Source organism: Cuculus canorus, chromosome 1 (assembly GCF_017976375.1).
Source record: "Cuculus canorus isolate bCucCan1 chromosome 1, bCucCan1.pri, whole genome shotgun sequence".
Classification (NCBI taxonomy): domain Eukaryota; kingdom Metazoa; phylum Chordata; class Aves; order Cuculiformes; family Cuculidae; genus Cuculus; species Cuculus canorus.
The window spans coordinates 79,405,060-79,422,143 of record NC_071401.1 but is presented as its reverse complement, the minus strand read 5'-3'; the positions used below and the strand labels follow the sequence as shown (position 1 = coordinate 79,422,143).

The 17,084-nt window shown below is 43.9% G+C and overlaps 1 protein-coding gene across 2 annotated transcripts in view; it reads left to right on the top strand.

Annotated features, from left to right (window-relative positions):
• Nucleotides 1-1,625: 1,625 nt before the first annotated feature.
• Nucleotides 1,626-17,084, top strand: part of ACE2 (angiotensin converting enzyme 2) — a 28,973-nt gene continuing 13,514 nt past the window's right edge. Inside the window, exons 1-9 of one of the 2 annotated variants that reach the window (XM_054080728.1) lie at nt 1,626-1,643; nt 5,282-5,555; nt 8,507-8,665; nt 10,802-10,895; nt 11,513-11,656; nt 12,964-13,076; nt 13,602-13,710; nt 14,579-14,676; nt 16,082-16,251. In XM_054080728.1, coding sequence (XP_053936703.1) covers nt 5,373-5,555; nt 8,507-8,665; nt 10,802-10,895; nt 11,513-11,656; nt 12,964-13,076; nt 13,602-13,710; nt 14,579-14,676; nt 16,082-16,251 — 1,070 coding nt within the window. In that variant the 5' untranslated portion in view covers nt 1,626-1,643; nt 5,282-5,372. Of the gene's footprint in view, nt 1,644-5,230; nt 5,556-8,506; nt 8,666-10,801; nt 10,896-11,512; nt 11,657-12,963; nt 13,077-13,601; nt 13,711-14,578; nt 14,677-16,081; nt 16,252-17,084 lie in introns of those variants that run through there. The other variant, XM_009565569.2, reaches the window with a different exon arrangement.

Below are 17,084 nucleotides of genomic sequence, written 5' to 3'. Positions count from 1 at the left end.
AAAAGAGTGTTCTGGCATTATCCCCTCTATCAGCTTCTGCTGCTCTCCTGTAATTTAGATTCTAATTGCTACAAATTACAGTGTGTAGCTTTTATCAGTTGTGGGCTAACAGGAATGTTAGACTTTGAACTAATGTTCTCCATTATATTATATCTAAATGGCATTGCAGGGGCTGATGTGCAGATACACGTTCACTATAAAACTGAACTGGGACCACTCACTCCTGCCTTAGTAAAACTGAAATGAGAAACATGGGTTGCTTAGATGAAAAGCTGCATTTCCCAGGATCAATACTTCTCCTTCCACTGGTAGGGCAAGATGGCTTTTTGTAATGCACAAGCTGTAAGGAATACAGAATATTGTGCGCCTGAATGGTTCCCTCTCCTCTGTCTCCTTAACATATGGTCTTCATTTTGACTGTAGCCTTTTACCATGCAAACTATGACACTTCATGACATCCTAATTTAACTTGCCCATTCGTTCACTTATCTGCCTTCCTGAGAAGCAGTCAGCTTCAATGCTTTCTCTTACGCTTTGCAAAACCATTTTTGTTTCCTGATGCTTTGGGCAACTCAAAGCATCTTTTCACTGCTCCTGATGTTGTTTTCAGATCTGGGATTTATCCCTGCCCATGGGGTAAATCTCCTTGGAGATGCTCAGCACGCTTTGGCCCAGGGAGCCATCACCGGCCTGTGCCTTTCCTGGAGAACAAAGGAGCGCAGAGGTGACAGCATCTCTTTAGGTCTGAAATCCAGGGGCTGAAGTCAGCTGTCTTGGGACAGGAGGTTATGGAGGGATATGGATTAGTTCTCCAAGGCACTGGCCTCAGCCTTGGGCTAGTGGGATGCAAACCCCTCCTTGCTCCGGGAGGTCACTGGGATATGGCCGTGCAGCTGAGCCATCTGAAGGAGCTGGGTGCAAGCCAGGTAGCAGCCCTCTCTTCGCTTCTTCCCCACACAAACAGAGGTTCTGAGTGGATGGGGAGTCTCTCATCACCTTGACTTCCGCTTCTGCTGGCCAATGGAAAATTAATCCGAGCAGCCACTGATCTTCCCTGTCTTGTATCTGCAGAGGAAGAGCCAGCTAAGCCCAAAGTGCTGATGCTCGAGGTGAGGATGGCAGCTGTTATGTGTCTTTTGCATGGGAGCCTGTCCTGGGTGTGTTGGCAGCCAGGCAGAATGTGCTGTGCATTGCCTGCAGAGGAGCAGAGACATCTGTCCTCCTTGCTGCCACACAGCTCTGTTCCCCACCTAGGGAGTGGACAGAAGGTTCTCATAAAAGCCCTCTCTTTTAGGAGGCTCCACCAGCAGCTGGTGAGCCGGTGAGCCAGTGCCCTGGTCTCCGCACTGGCAGGAGGGCTTTTGTCTGAGAAAAGGCGGATGTCATGCGTGCAGAAGAGTTAGTCATGTGGGAAAAAGGCTGCTGGGGGATTAAAAGGACTATTGGCCCAGCCCCCAGTTTGAGGCACAAGGAAGGAGAGGATCTGGGATTGCGTCCCAGTGATGCCCAGGTGAGGCTGCGACAGCGTGGCCCCTCTCCAAGCACTACTGCCTTATCAGGGCGATATGCAGAGGGGCTGAATCCATCCCCGGGCTGTCCACAAAGCTACTTTACAGGGAGTTCTCAGAGCAAGGATTTGCCAGGTATTTAACCGATGTGAACTGCACTTTGGCAAATGGCAGAGGAGCTGCAGTCCTGAGCAGACGGAGAGGCAGCTGTCCCAGAGCAGCTCACCCTCCCTGGGAATGCTCTGGTGCGCTGGTGCTGTGCAGCCACAGCCCTTCAGAGCTCCTCTCTGCAAATCGGTCACCAAGTAATGCTTATGTCTGTCTTTCATGCACTAGGCAGAATGATAAAGTATAGCAGAGAGCTTAAGCAGTGCTTCTGCCTGGAAAAATGGCCTGATAATGGCATTTTAAGCAATTTTAAGGGTGTGTGGTGGTGAATATGCAACGCAGTGGTTTCTTATTGAGGCACGCCCTAAGTGCAATTATCTGTTATTGCAGTCCTGGTTTCATAGCACAGCTCAGCCAACAACATGAGTGATGAGGCAGAAAACTGCCTTAACAGATCCAGGGTACAGATGAACATTGGTGGGCAGCTATTTAAGCAGGTGTCGGACAACTTGGAGACTAGTGGGGAGCACCAGATAGGATTTGGGAGCTGCCATTCATGCAGGTGGAGGGGAGGGCTGGCACACTGGAGCAGCGCAAGCCTGTATGACCATGTCAAGATTACCATAGCCTTTGCACCATAAAGGTGGCAAACTGACATAGTCGTCTTTGCTCTGAGTCAAGCAGGCTGGCCACCATCACATACAACAACATATTTGATCATGCCCAGATTTTAACTCCCAGTTGCTCTTCTCCAATCATCCAAATGTAACAGCTGCTACCTCGCTGCCCTTGCTGCAGGATTGGATTTCCTGAAAAGGCATGAGGTACTTCACTTTCTCAGGTGTTTGCTGTCTCCGTTTTGCTGTGGCACAAACTGCCTCCAAGCTCTCACCAGTTTTTCAGACCAGCCTGAAGGTCCACCCTGAGAAATGCTCTCAGCTCATTCGGGAATGGGCACATCCTCTTCTCATAGACCCGATGTTACTGTGTCAGGCTACACAAATCACTCCAACTTTGAGCCTGGCCATCCCATAGAAAGCCTGCCGTGGTATTAAATCTGACACAAACAAGCCTGTGTGGTCTCTCATGTTTGCTCCATGGGAGCAAATCCATCCATGAAAGTATGATGCGTGTGGAGCCCACCGGCTCCTCACTGTTTTTCAAAACATATGTTTTTGCTAATTCGCCTCACAGCTTAAAGTTTTTTCTCTTGTCTTAAGGCAATGGCAAGAAAGATGCAGCGTAATTCTTGTATTATCCCTTAGACATGATATCAAGTATTACATTTAGGTATGCAATAGAAAAGAGCTTAGAAATAAGGCTGAAAATTTGCAGCATAACTTAGCGTGACTCTCCCTGCTGCACTTTTAGCTCATCACAGTGCTTGCACGCACACTTAAATGCAGGTGCAGATGCACTCCCTGTATTAAGTGAGATGACACCCTTCTCTCCTTTCCAGGTATCTGCAAGTATCCCACTACCTGGATTGTGCAGGCACCCCTTGGGTCTTCAGGGCTGTACATGGGCAGGTGGCAGCAGCAGGCAGGAGTGGGTAGCACTCCTGCATCTGGCAGGGAGATGACAGCTATCAGGGCTGCCCACTAGACTGCTAGGCACCAGGGCACTGCAAAAGGGGAAAAAATAACACCTGCAGGTAAAAGGGGAATTTTGGATCAGCCAACTCTCTTTTAGAACCCTAAAAAGTACCATCTCAGTGATTGTGCGGCTAACTTATCAGCATAGAAGAGAAAATAAAAGAGTTGCGGCAGATATTCAACATAGTCCCTGCTCTCTACTGGAGGAGAAGAAATCATATTGAGGTAATGATAGACATTAATTCTCTGCTCTGACAGACAACAGATGGAACAACAAGATGGAAACCTTTCAACATCTCACCGTGTGACAGTCTTACTGGCAAATTAAGAAATGAGATAGTCAAGAATCACAAAAGGCACATAATTACTTGAAAAGCAGGCTCCGTGGCACTTAGCCAAGAAGAAGGGCCGTTTTAAGTGATAGTTCACCTGGATCTTCTGTGTTTCATATGACCCACATGTAGGAAGAGAAAACCTGTCTGTTGATAGGTTTGTGGGCATTGCCAAGCTGGGAGTCTTTTGAAGAACTACAATTCCAGATGATCACAAAAAGAAAAAAAACACCAGAAAAACACACTAATTAGTGCCACTGTAGAACCAGACACACAGAGACAGAAAGGGGAATGGCTGAGCAGGTATCAGTGTTACCGGAAAGGCCACAACTGGAATATGAATCAATGTTGGCTAAAGTCACCAGAAAGACGATGTGTCTCAGCAAGGTACAGCATGTAAGATGCGGATGGTGCTACTGTACATTGATAATTTTTTGGTTATGATCAGATGCAGACATCATTGCTGCGGAAGCATAAAGTGTGTCGAAACTGGATGGTACCAGGAAGAGTAATGTGTAATTTAGGGAACTTGACCTTTGGGGAAGGGCTGAATGGATGTTATTGGCTTTCCCTTATGAAAACAAGACTGTTAGAGGATTGCACATGGATGACAGAGGTCACTTGTTCCTGGTTCACAGGACATGGGTATCAGGAGATATTGAATCAAGGTGCTTCCTCGAGGTCCCTGACTTCTGGCTCTGCTTGCTGGGGATACCTGTTGCTGATGGCCCTGCTGAGTTTGTGCTGTGTTCAGCCTGTCACGGGTGGAAGGACTGGAGTTCTTTTCATGGGGTTTGCCAATGAAGGGGCTAATTGCTGCTCAGACTCAGGCCAGTTTTGGAGGAGCTCTGCTGAGAACTGGAAAACAACCTCAGAAGTGGCTACAGAGTTGCATTTCAAAAAGGCCCTCTCAAGAAGCTAAGAAATCCCAATCAAGTGATCCTGATCAGAAATAGGCTAATTTAAGAAGTACTAAAGTGTTGTCTGATTGATAACACCCAACTGAAGATGCATTTCCAGAACTAATTCACGTATTGATTTTCCCATTGATTTGCAGTAAGTGCTGGGTTCCTAGCTAGATTAGCAAAGGTATTTAGATATTAAACTGGAGTCATTTTAGTAGTCTTAGTCACCTTAGTACTTAAAACCAGTTGATTTATAGTTCAGGTTAGGTCGCTACACAGGATGCTACGATCCCATGAGGTCTCTTGCTACTTTTTGATAGTTCAGTGAACATGTTTAAAAATCTGGTTTTATTTGGCCCCAGTTGCTTTGAAAATGAGGTACATTTCCCAAATCACTTGAGCTTTTCAAAGCTCTTTAAAACATAGGCCTGAACACCCAGCCAGGTACCCTATGTCAGGCTAACTGGGGTTTCTTCCTGCCTGGGAAGTAAAGTTCATGGCTTGGTGTTTCAGCGAAGTTTCTAAATATTTTTACAGCTTATCACCAACCTGTTAAAGGATTCACAGATTCTGAGCTACCAAAGACACGGGCAGGCTATAGATAAAGTGACCAGCTGTATCATTGACAGCACATTTGGGAAACATTAACCAAAAGTAAAAGCTTTTTATAAGAAGGCCATAAAATGGCAGGAGTAATTATGTTTTTCCAAAGTTAATCATTGACTTTTGTTTATTTGGTTTTCTATAAGAAAGTTTTTCCTTTCTCTCCTACAATGGATAAAACCTATAAAAGACACAGCAAATTGGATTCAGCCTTTTTTTCTTCACGCTAGCCATGCTTGAATGCTGATGAGACGGAGCCCAACATAGAAGCTTACTTGAGGAAACCTACTTTGTTGGGAGGTTCTCAGCCCATACACAAATATGTTGGTCCACCTCTGGCTTCTCTGTGGTCTGAGCGCTGTTGTGATCCCTCAGGATGTCACACAACAAGCCCAAATGTTTCTAGAAGAGTTTAACAGGAGGGCAGAAGATATCAGCTATGAGAGCTCCCTTGCCTCATGGGAATACAATACCAACATCACTGAGGAGAATGCCAAGAAAATGGTAAGTGCTCAAGTCTGCAGGATTTAGTGTTGTTTTAGGGATCTGGCAGCTATTTTCTAGTAGCCCCTCCGTTTCTACTAAGGTTGGCCAAAACTTGAGTGCTGCTTCCTTGACAGCTGTGGTTTAGTTTCAGGAGGGTAGAAGGGCTTGTTCTAACACAGAAATGCCTCACTGAAAGTGCCTGGGTTACCACCACCAGCCTCTATAGCCTAGGGCTGGTGCCTAGGCTGCCCTAGCACTGCATGGCAATGGTCAGAAGATAGAGTTGTCCCTAGACAGCACCTTGAGTCACCCTGGTGAGTGGAGGGAAAATACAAGGGAGCATTGCACATTCAGCCTGAAAATCTGAGCAGGATGGAGGTAAATGCCTTCTTTTACTTGGGGTCCACCACCTCCAACAGTGCCCTATGGTGTGGCATTTCTGTATGGGCCTCTTTCCTCTTGGATGACCTTCTCCCAAGGCCCAGGCTGTGCACTGCGCTGCAGTGTGAGGGAATGGGATTCTAATCCTATGCCTGTGTGAGCTCAGGTGGTCACTTTTTGTAAGACTGAACAAACACTGGGCTTTTACTGCCATGGACAGCACTGTCTCTTCTCTGTTGCTGAAATTGTTTTACTTCTCACTGAATAATTTCTGGAAAAAGGTGTTCTATTAGATTTTGGCTGATGGTTTTATATAGTTGTTCATATCTTCTACCCTGTGGGGGATGACATCCTCCAATCATTCTTTTCAAAGTAGTGGCTGCTGGCATAATGTCTAGAGGTATTAAACGGGGGAAAATGAAGGAAGATCACAGATCTACAAAAGCCAGCAATGGAGTTCATAGCGTGGTGATCTAGTAGGTTGGTTGGAAAATCAAATTCTGTCTACAGCAAAGACCACAGCATTTGTGCTTGTGCTGTTTTGCAACACAGTTTGCCCTGCTTCTCAACACCAACCTTTAACTGTCCCAGACAATGAGGTCTCTAGGCAAGTACCGTGTTTATCAAGAGCAGTCAGCCATGATCTGGCTGGTTACTGATACTGCCATGCCTTAGCATCTCGTAACCTTGGAGACTTTCAAAATGAACAAAACCACTTTGAGTTTTGTAGCTGTGTGTATTTTAAAGTTAAATCAAGTTCTAGAGAAAAATAATTTGGACCATTAAAATGAAGCTGAACATCCTACAGCTACTTTTGCATAATGGTTTAAGACTTCCTCTTTGTGGTCTTATAGCTTAATTAAAACATGGTTTAATTATCGTATTTCTTAATTAAAGTGAGGAGACTGCTTGCTGGAAGAAATCCTAATGACTAATCATTGTCAATCTGGAATGTTTTCTGAGGCACCAGGTACTTTAACTGTAATGTTTCCAAACACATAAAATGAAGGCCCAATATAGCGCTTTCAGCATTAATGAGATGATAATAGAATACGTGAGGAGATACCAGCAATAAGAACCAATTAGTTCATTGCTCAGAGAGGACGTTTTCTGTTGCTTGATCTCTTCAGCCATGCTGGTAATAAGCCCACTATTTCCTCTCCTCCCTTTCTGCTGGAGGAGCAGAGTTAATGAATACTGTCCATTCTGTCTCTCTTCCATCCATTTTCCTTGTAAACTGGGCCACAAACCCCATAACTATTCGTCTGACTTATCAACCGGTTCCTCCAACTGGAGAAAAATCAGCCAGCAAGCTAACTTATTTCCCCCAGCTTCTGTAGCCAAAGAGCCCCCTCTTCTGCCCTTCTGCTCCTAAGGCACCTCTCCATTCTTGCTCAGGACAGAAAAGATATTTCTTCAGAAAGAGATTTACACAGTGATGCTCTTCCTCTGGGTGCTTATGAAGCTCTTGCTCACTGAGTTTTCAAGCTGCTGAGCTACAGCAGGGTTATTTGCTGTGCTTCCATGAAGGGGCTGTGTGGGAAGGTAGAGATGTGAGGGTGGGACTGCCAAAGGCTTATTTCTGCTTCTGCCTAAAGCAGGTAACGGTGTGTCTGTCACACACGGGGCTGGACAACCTGGCCACAGCCCTGGCCTGGACATGTTTTTGCACAGGAAGGAAGTGTTCCTGAAAGAGCTCTTCAGGCACAATGTGACATTTGTGTTTCTTGATGCCTCAGCAGGGAGGGACAGGTGTTACTGGCACCCTCTCAACAACCTGAGAAGCTCTGGCATAAGCTCAATTAGTAAAACTGCCTCAAGGACATAGATTAATTAGTACTGTTCTTGTTGCCATTTTGGACAGGTGCTGATGTGCTGAGCTCTGTACAAACAGGTTGGAAAAAAGATGAAGAAGAATAAGACAGTCCCAAATCAAAATAATGTTCTTAGTGTGTCACTTTTGTACTGAAATGTGTGAGTTTCATGTATCATGGTATATAATTGCAACAATTTCACGCGGAACACTCAAGTTTTACATGCCCATTTTAGGCACCTATTTAGGACCTTCCCTGCCCAAATATAATCTTTTATTTACCAAAACTTCAGGAGAAAGTGATATTGCATAATAAAAGGACTCATTATCCTCAATGTCAATATCTTGTGTGCTGCTACTGAAACAGAAATGGGGAATGTCATCTCGGTCACAGCCCTCTTGTGCCCTGGCTTGTATCTGTTTTTTTGTTAGGCACAGGCATGGCAAGGAAGCCCTAAGTGAAGAATACGTGGTGATTTAGAGTAGCAGGGAACACGGCTATGCAATGCTGGATCGATTATAGTAAGCATAGTGCGAAGAGACAGTCCTGCTTTTTGCTCTTTCCAAAGAAAAATGGTTATCTGGATGTGTGAATAAACCAAAGCCAAAAAGTTCTCTAGCATGTAACTGCACAGTACAAATTCTCAACCCACAATCCAGAGGTGGTCTCCACAAATGAAGTTCTCCTTGCAAATAATATTTTTGCTCACTGGGTATGTCAGGCTGCTGCCTACTTTTGTTGGAGTAATTCAGGGTTTATACGAATCTCTTCCAGAACGAGGCGAGTGCCAGGTGGTCTGCATTTTACAACACAGCCTCCAGCAACGCCAGCACTTTCCCGTTAACCAACATCCAGGATGCTCTTACCAGGCTGCAGATACAGACTCTCCAGGACAGAGGATCATCTATACTGTCACCAGAAAAATATAGCAGGGTAAGTTACTGCTTGTAGCTCATTCTTTTCCTGGTGAGTTGAGCTGACTCCCACAACACCCCTAAGGTGTGAAATGTTGAATCAAGCACCTTGCTGAGGCATGGTGCTTGTCTCAAGATCATGCTGTACCCTAGCATTGTTACGGAGAGTGTACCTGTATAAGGTGATCGTGGCAGTACAGAACTGGAGGTGTGATCTGGCTTAGGAAACTGGTTCCCGTTCAAGTCAGCAGTTTTGCCTGTAATCCATGGAATGGATTACAAATGCACACACACCTCAGAGTTGGCCTTGCACAAATGTCTGGATTAGTCATAAGAGGAAGAGAAGACCTGTGCTAAGTGCTTGGCTAAGTCCATACCTAGGGCAAGGAGCAGAGAGAGATAGGTGGATGAAAGGATATGTAAGGTGGAAGAAGTCCCTTTCTTTCTCTGCATGTGTTGTATTATTATCAGACTGTGAAAAAGAGGGGATGTCTCTATGCAGCAGATGACCTGGGATGCCTGAAATTGGGGAGGGTCAGTGATCTTCCTTAGAAAACTGCTGAAGGCCAGCATTTAGCAAGATTCATAATGAGATCTGGCATTTCCACTGACAACTTCATGTAAAATGCATATATATGGATAAAGAGTATATGTGTAATTGTAGTGAGCATCTACGCAATTCAAAAGGGATTTATAACCAAATGCCACAGGATTACATGAGCTTCCTGATGCTAGAGATCAAACTGGAACATAGTATTGAGTTCGAGGATCCTACAATACTGATTCTAGAAGGATCCAGAGATTTTTCTGCTAGGATCAGCAGAGTTCACCACCATGCAAGAAAAGCAGCAGACTGGCTGGACCTCCTTCCTGGTCCAAATGAGATGTGTTTCTGGAAAGACAGATTACCTTGGTGGCAATGCTGACAGGTCACACAAACCTATATTTATTTTGGAGAACAGCAGTGCACTGATGATAATGCTGTCTTGGTTGAGGAGTATTTTGTTCAGTATCCTCCCCATTTAGACACTTGTGGTTTCCTAGATAAATGATATTTGGGGATGAAATTTTTGATTCTTGTTTGAAAAGGGACTTTTTGTACAGTATGATAGGATTCCATAAGAATAGTTCAATACTCTTCACTGATGAAAAAATTTCCCTAGGTGCCCATTTATTTTAATGCTGACAGAGGTAAAGTTAGAGCTATTCATTAACTTCTCCTCCCACTGACAGCTCTACATAGTTCTGGTTTAAATCTTTAAATGAGGAATAATGTAGTCTTAAAGGAAAATCTAAAAGTGGTGTATGTTTTTCTCAAGGTATGAAAACGACAAAACAATAAAAAAGAACAAAACCAGAACTATGTAGTGTAGCTTTTGAGATAGAGCTGAATGATTTCAGCTGTGTTTGGCCTTCAGCTGACCCGAGATGTGAGTCATAACTTCTCTGTAGTGGAGTATAAGCAAATCTATGCAATCGGTATGATCTAATGTTAAGAAAACCCACAAGCAACAGTCAACCTGGCAGCATCTGCAGAAGGGGCTTTTCTTTGCTGCCATTTAAAACCATGAGCTACCTGGAAGGTTTAGGTGGGGCCATTGCTAAACTTACCATGGAATCATAGAATCATTAGGGTTGGAAAAGACCTCTAAGATCATCAAATCCAACCATCAGCCCGACATCACCATGCCTACTAAACAATGTCCCGAAGTACCACATCTACACACTTTTTTGAATGCCTCTAGGGATGGAGACTCCACCACTGCAGCCTGTTCCAATGCTTGACCACTCTTTCAGTGAAAAAAAAAAATCTAGTATTCAATTTAAACCTCTAAACTTTATAATTTTACTGCTGCTGTATATTGATACCTCTCTTGTGACAGTCTGTGCTCATTAAATCTGAAGGTCTGACTGGATATTAAAGACCTGTAGATTACATCATGTATTTGGGAGATTATCTGTCTTTTCCTACTAGGTCCTGGTTCAGTAATGCATTTAGGCAAATTCTTTCATTAATCTCTGCTGAGCTTAAACATATGCTTAAATGTTAAACTGGTGGGTGAAGTGTCGAATCAGCTCTTAAAGAATTAGCATAATTGGCTGTTATTTTGTACAGACTGTATTTCTAACGGGTTTTCTTGCATCCAACTTGCAGCTGAACACTGTGTTGAACACAATGAGTACCATCTACAGCACTGGGACCGTCTGTAAAATCAGTGAATCATCTGAATGTTTGGTGTTGGAGCCAGGTATGGTACGAACCACTGCCCTGACTGTATCCTTGATACTGATGGTTCAAAAAGAAAAAGCTCAAGAGTGGCTCCTGACTGAAGGAGAACAGGCTGTAATTTCAACAGATATGTCCTGCTCTCTAAAGATTAGTCATCATTTAATTTCATCTTACTGTGCAGGGACTGCTAGAAGCTCGGCTGCCCATGAGACGTACCATATCCTACTTCTAGGAAGCAAAATTTGGAGAGGGCTACTTGGCTCGTGTGGCAGTCTGCCTGTTACCTGGAGTTTGCCTATGTTACAGAAAGTCTGTTTTTTCCCGTGTCATCAAAGTCTTGTTGGACTCAATGTTGTGTCGAGGCCAGACCCAAGAATGCTACCAAGTTCAGGGAAGCTAATGCAGAGAGAGCATTTAAGAGACTCTGCTCCGTCTTTTAACAAGAAGAAGGGGAAAACTTTAAATCAGAAAAGCATGCAATAAAATAATGGGATATTCCAGCATATCAAACACAATGTATTTTCTTCTTACTTCATGAAATGTCTTCCACTTTGACTTATTTGTCTGCCATGAAAGAAAAACAAAGAGATTCTGCTTTTTCTAGGCCTAGGACTTTCTTTTGTTTTGTTTTGACAGGTCTTGATGCTATTATGGCTGAGAGCACTGATTATCATGAGAGATTGTGGGCCTGGGAAGGCTGGAGAGCTGATGTTGGCAGGATGATGAGACCATTATATGAAGAGTATGTTGAACTTAAAAATGAAGTTGCAAAGCTTAACAGTAAGTCACATTTTTTTTTTTTTCTTGCATCCATAAATTAGCAAACATACTGCAGTCTTGCACGAGCTGCACAGGAATTCAAATCCAATAGTTTTTTACACATTGGTGAGCAGGTTTTATTTGTATAATCTGCTCCTGATGTGCACATTGCAAAGTGAGAGGCAGTGCAGGTAGGTGACAGTGATCAGAAGTATGTCACCAGCCTGGAACAAAAGGAACAGCTTTCCCAGATTTTACAATGTGTCAGTTCCCTTCATTACATACTGCTTTACCCAGAGCTGCACTGTTTGTGACCTATGGGCAAGCATGCTCCATTCAAACGTCTTCGGAGTGCTGCTGAGTCTTGGTGACGTCTCTTGTTTTCTATCAGCCTCGTCCTGCTTGCACCAGCCACAAGCAGTGGTACACTTACAAGCATTATGCCTTAACTGGACTGATCAGATTTGGTAGGCGTGGGCCAGAAGATGCAGCCAGGTACTTAAAAATGATTTTTCCCTAAGGAAAGTGTGCTTCCGGTCAAAGATCTCTACACAAATCTTAGGGAATTCTCTTTTCAAAGAACAATGGCAGATGGCTGCTGATTTTCTTTAGGAGTCTTCTAAAGTAGCTTCTGAAGAAGCTACATGATCTGTTTCTTGGCCAGATTGCACTGTATCACCTACTTTCCTATAGTCCCCATTTGGTGAAAATTTTCAAGCTGGAAATAGCCACTAGGAATAAGAAATTGTAGTCTAAATAGCTAGACAGGAAAAACCCAGATGTTAAGAAATCGTAATTACGACCTTCCTCCATAGCAATAAGGAAGAGACCTCAGCTATGAACAATTCTACTCCAGGCTTGATGGAACTCAGTGGGCTGGAAACTTTAGTGGAACTGGGAGCTGAATTTCAGTCCTAGTGTCTACACCTCTCCTGGTGGTTTTATTGCCAGAGGAGGTGGGTCAAGAGCACATAGCTTCTTAACATCCAGCCTGATCCCCTGGCCTTCCCTCACGCCTGCAGGAGCTCCAGTAAGGAGTGACATTTTGCTTTGATCTCCATCTCTAGCTGTAATGACCCTAATTAGCAGATAAACATCACTGCAATTTTCGCATTTCTTGGTAATCTTCCAGTCCTGCACATCCACAGGGCAGAACCTCAGGGGAGCACTCTCCTTCCCTCTTAGAACTAGGGCATCTCACTCTTCACTGCTTTTGCTTTAGAGGAAAAGCTGTGGACCTGAATAAGGGGAATAGGGAGCTGCACTGCTCCTGCAGACATGAGCAGTGCCATGTGTGGTGTCTTGATGCTATGTGTCCATGCTTCCAGATTATTCTGACTATGGGGATTACTGGAGAGCAAATTATGAAGCAGACTATCCAGAAGAATACAAATACAGCCGTGACCAGCTGGTCGAAGATGTGGAGAAGACATTTGAGCAGGTAGAGGAAGGAAAAAGCTCTCACTTGGGCCACAGGGCTGTGTTTTGTGATGATGGGCTCATATATCAATGTTGTGAAGGAAGACAAGGCCTATTCTTAACTGGCAAACCTTAGCCAGCATGGGGTTAACAGACATTGGGGGACATATGTGACATTTTTACCTCTACAGTCATTCAAGGACCAGCTTGGTTCCCTTGGGCTGCACTGTGCTAGAGGCTGGGAAGGAGGGAGCTCTACAGATCCATGTCTCTCCTCCAGGCAGAGCCCGTGGTGGGAGGCAGGTCTCCTGTGGGGTAGATGGCATCCTTGATACTCTGCATCTAAAGATAGCAATAGTCTTTTCCTTGTACCTGAGCAGGACTTCTGGGGTTGGTATCTCTACCCGGTGCTTGAGTCCAGAAGTGGAGGGCAAAGATCAGCTGCAGGAGAATTTAATCAGAAACAACTTTGAGGCTCTCTCTCTTTAGGAGTGATGAGTGAGGTAAAGGGAAAATGGTTTGTTTCCTTCTCCTCCTCTGCCTCCAGATAAAACCTCTGTACCAGCAACTGCATGCCTATGTGAGGCACCGGCTGGAGCAGGTCTACGGCTCCAAGCTCATCAGCTCCACGGGATGTCTCCCTGCTCATTTACTGGGTATGTCAACATGGCCATGTTGTGCAAACCTGACTTTGTATACAGAATAGTCATCTTCAAGGTGCATGGGAACAGAGTAATCTGACTGTTTAATCAGGATATTAACAAATGGGTTACAGATAAGAAAAGGGGAGAGGAGAAATGGAGAATTTGCCCCTGGCAGAGATGACACAGGTGCTTAGCAGCCAAATCAGGTAGGGAAGGCGAGTATCCTTATCCTAACTGGAACTGGCAGCACCAGCACAAAACTTCCGCACTGGGCTGGGACATTTCCCTCTTTGCTGGAGCACTCATCTTCCTTAGAAATGAGAGTTTCAGAGAGAGGCTATCTTTTACTTTTAAATCTCGTCTCAAGCTCCTACATTTCATAGGATCATAGAATCATAGAATGGTTTGAGTTGGAAAGGACCTTAAAGTTCACCTAGTTCCAACACCCCTGCCATGGGCCAGGACACATCCCACTGGATCAGGCTGCTCAAGGCCCATCCAACCCGGCTTCATGACTTCACTTTCAAAGCATGCAACATCAAGCTGCGGTAACTGTAATGTACATGAACATGGCAGCAGCAATCATGTGGACTAACAGTATAAGCATTACGTTCTGAACAGACCTTTAGGAAAGTGATCAGTCCTGAAACTCTATTATAAAAGAATAGCTGATCTTCAGGAAAAGAAGGATCTTTGAACTGAGTTTGACCTTTGCATTACTTCCCAGAACTGCTCCCCTCCAAATCTGGATTGGACCTGTTTAGATGTATAGGATTCCCTGTTTGTGACAGTGTACAACTTATAGAACTGTCTGGTACTTTTGAATAATACATAATCAATCATTTAAATCTATGTTTCTCTTTTTTTTTTTTTTTCGAAGGTGATATGTGGGGTAGATTTTGGACAAATCTTTACGCCTTGACTGTTCCCTATCCAGCCAAACCAAACATTGATGTAACTTCTACAATGGTTGAAAAGGTAAGACATGGTTTTATGCAATATGCATTATGCAACAAATCTACATGGTATAAAAACTAAACACCACATGTCAGCTGCTCTCTAGAAAATCATAGCTGCCCTAAGGCAGTCAAGCTACCAGGAGTGCTTTGCCTTCCCTTGTCTATTCTCTTTTTCTTCTCCACCCTCTTTGACTGGCTTAATCTTGACTCCAAGTCTATTTTCCTCAGAGACGCCTATGCCTTAAGAGATACATTTTGTACATATAAATATTTCAGGTCTCGCGGAGTTCCTGTTATCAAATATGACCTTTGCCAGCCATTACCATAATCCAATAGTTTGTATATTGCAGGTTTTTTTCACCAATCTTGTTTATTTGGATACAGCTAGGAGACTGCAATGCTGCCTGTTTTGATAAGTGCATTATAAGGTCTGTGTTTGAGATCTGTAGTTCTAGCAGCCATCACAGCACCTTTACCAAACTGAGAACATGTGTGAAGATAACTCTCTGTACACTTGCTGAAACTACACTCCTTACATAAAAGGCGATCAGTAGAATGTGATACTTGAAATGTGATAATTCATCTGAAATCTACCCTCCTCTCAAAGGAAATACTGCATGCAAATGTTATGCTGGCAAGAGAAGGAGTAGCTAAATTTGATTCATAAGCAGTTTGTACAAGTCTGCATTAATCTCACCCCTTTTTCACAGTACTGACCCCTTGTAGTTTTAAATTTCTATATAATGAAGTACCACTGTGAGGAGCATTACTTACAGAGCCTCAGGGAAAAGGCTGGAGTCATCCTTGTTGGTGTATGAGCTCAGTTAAGGATTCCCATCCAACTGAGCCAGCTGTCTGCCACCTAAATCTCTGTGAAAAGTCAGTCCAATAAACGGAGCACTCCTGCCATGTAGGATAATAGAGCTGCTGAACGACATTTGACAATATTCTGGACATTAACATGCAGTTACAATCTGATAAGCAACTCCTCTAGGCACATTTGCTAGGATTTACAGTTCTGGCCAACATCTCCTCTCACATGCATCTGCTGGAAGTGCAGCTCCACTCCCTCAGGTTGCCCCCAGCTGAGCTGGCTGAAAGGTCGGATCCCAGGTTTGACGTGCTACTGACAGAAATACATTTTTTATCTTCTCCACCTTATCTTTTATTGAAGGCTGTGTCAGGTGATATCTGCTGAATCTCTCTGAGTGCAGAACCTATGTTTTTTTCAGGGAAAACAATTCCAGTTCCCAGCAGAATTTAAAGTGCTGAAGGCAGACACTACTGTCTTACTCTCAGTAAGTCAGGTGCCGATCTGAAGTTTCTAGGGCATAAATATGAAGTCAGCTGCCTTACGTTAAACCTGACATTGGGAACGGGCTACGTGCAGAAGCTGTGGTTAATGGTGGCTTTGTCTTTTTTAGAAATGGGACGCAATGAAAATATTCAAAGCCGCCGAGGCCTTCTTTGCCTCCATTGGCCTCTACAATATGACTGAGGGCTTCTGGGAAAACTCCATGCTCACAGAGCCAACTGACAACAGGAAGGTTGTCTGCCATCCTACGGCGTGGGATCTGGGGAAAAATGACTATAGGTATTGCAATTGCTAATACTCCTTTTTATAACATCTCCTAAAACACTGATATTTTCACTAAAGGTGGACCATGCTGATTTATGTTCCATTTTTTTTCTTATTTATTTTTTTTTTTACTGGTAAGAGGGGAAAGGAAGAAAAGAGAGCGGGGATCCTGTGGGACTGTAAGCCTTTCTGTGTAACTTTTTTTTGTGAAGACCTAAGGACAACTCTCAAATTTAAGCAGAGTTAAGTTAATATAATTTGTATGAATTAAAGGACTAATGACTATGTTCCAGGACTTAAGAAATAAGCACAAATGTGGGTGCTTGTGGGAGCAATGGGATTTGTGGACACCTATACATTCTGCAGCAAGGTCAGAGGTCCCCGAGTAGTGAGGGAAAACCTCCCCAGAGCCCAAGGTTTATCTTTAGCAGATATATCACAAACGGTAGGTGGACGTCCAGACTTTCATGAAAAACCATCAATATAGTCTGTATTCAGGAAATGAGAAGGATGGTCAGTTCCCATGCAGAGAAGTGTCCTGGGATAAACTTTGTCCCATCTTGCAGTTCCTGCGGTTACGTGAGGAAAGAGGCTGGTCCCCAAAAGAGCCTTATTGAAAGCTGCCAGCCTCACGCCTTGGGAGTCTGGGGAGGGTGAAAGGAAACTATTTTCAGAAGAAATAATTTCCTTTATTAAATAGTAACTGCATGAGGATGAAATAGCAGGAGTCCCCAATACACAGGTTTTTTTTACACTACTATCTGCTTAAGTTTAATGGTGAGTACACACTCCAATACACACAGTGGATTTGTTGACAGGTTTCGGAGAGCATCTGCTTCTCACAAAAC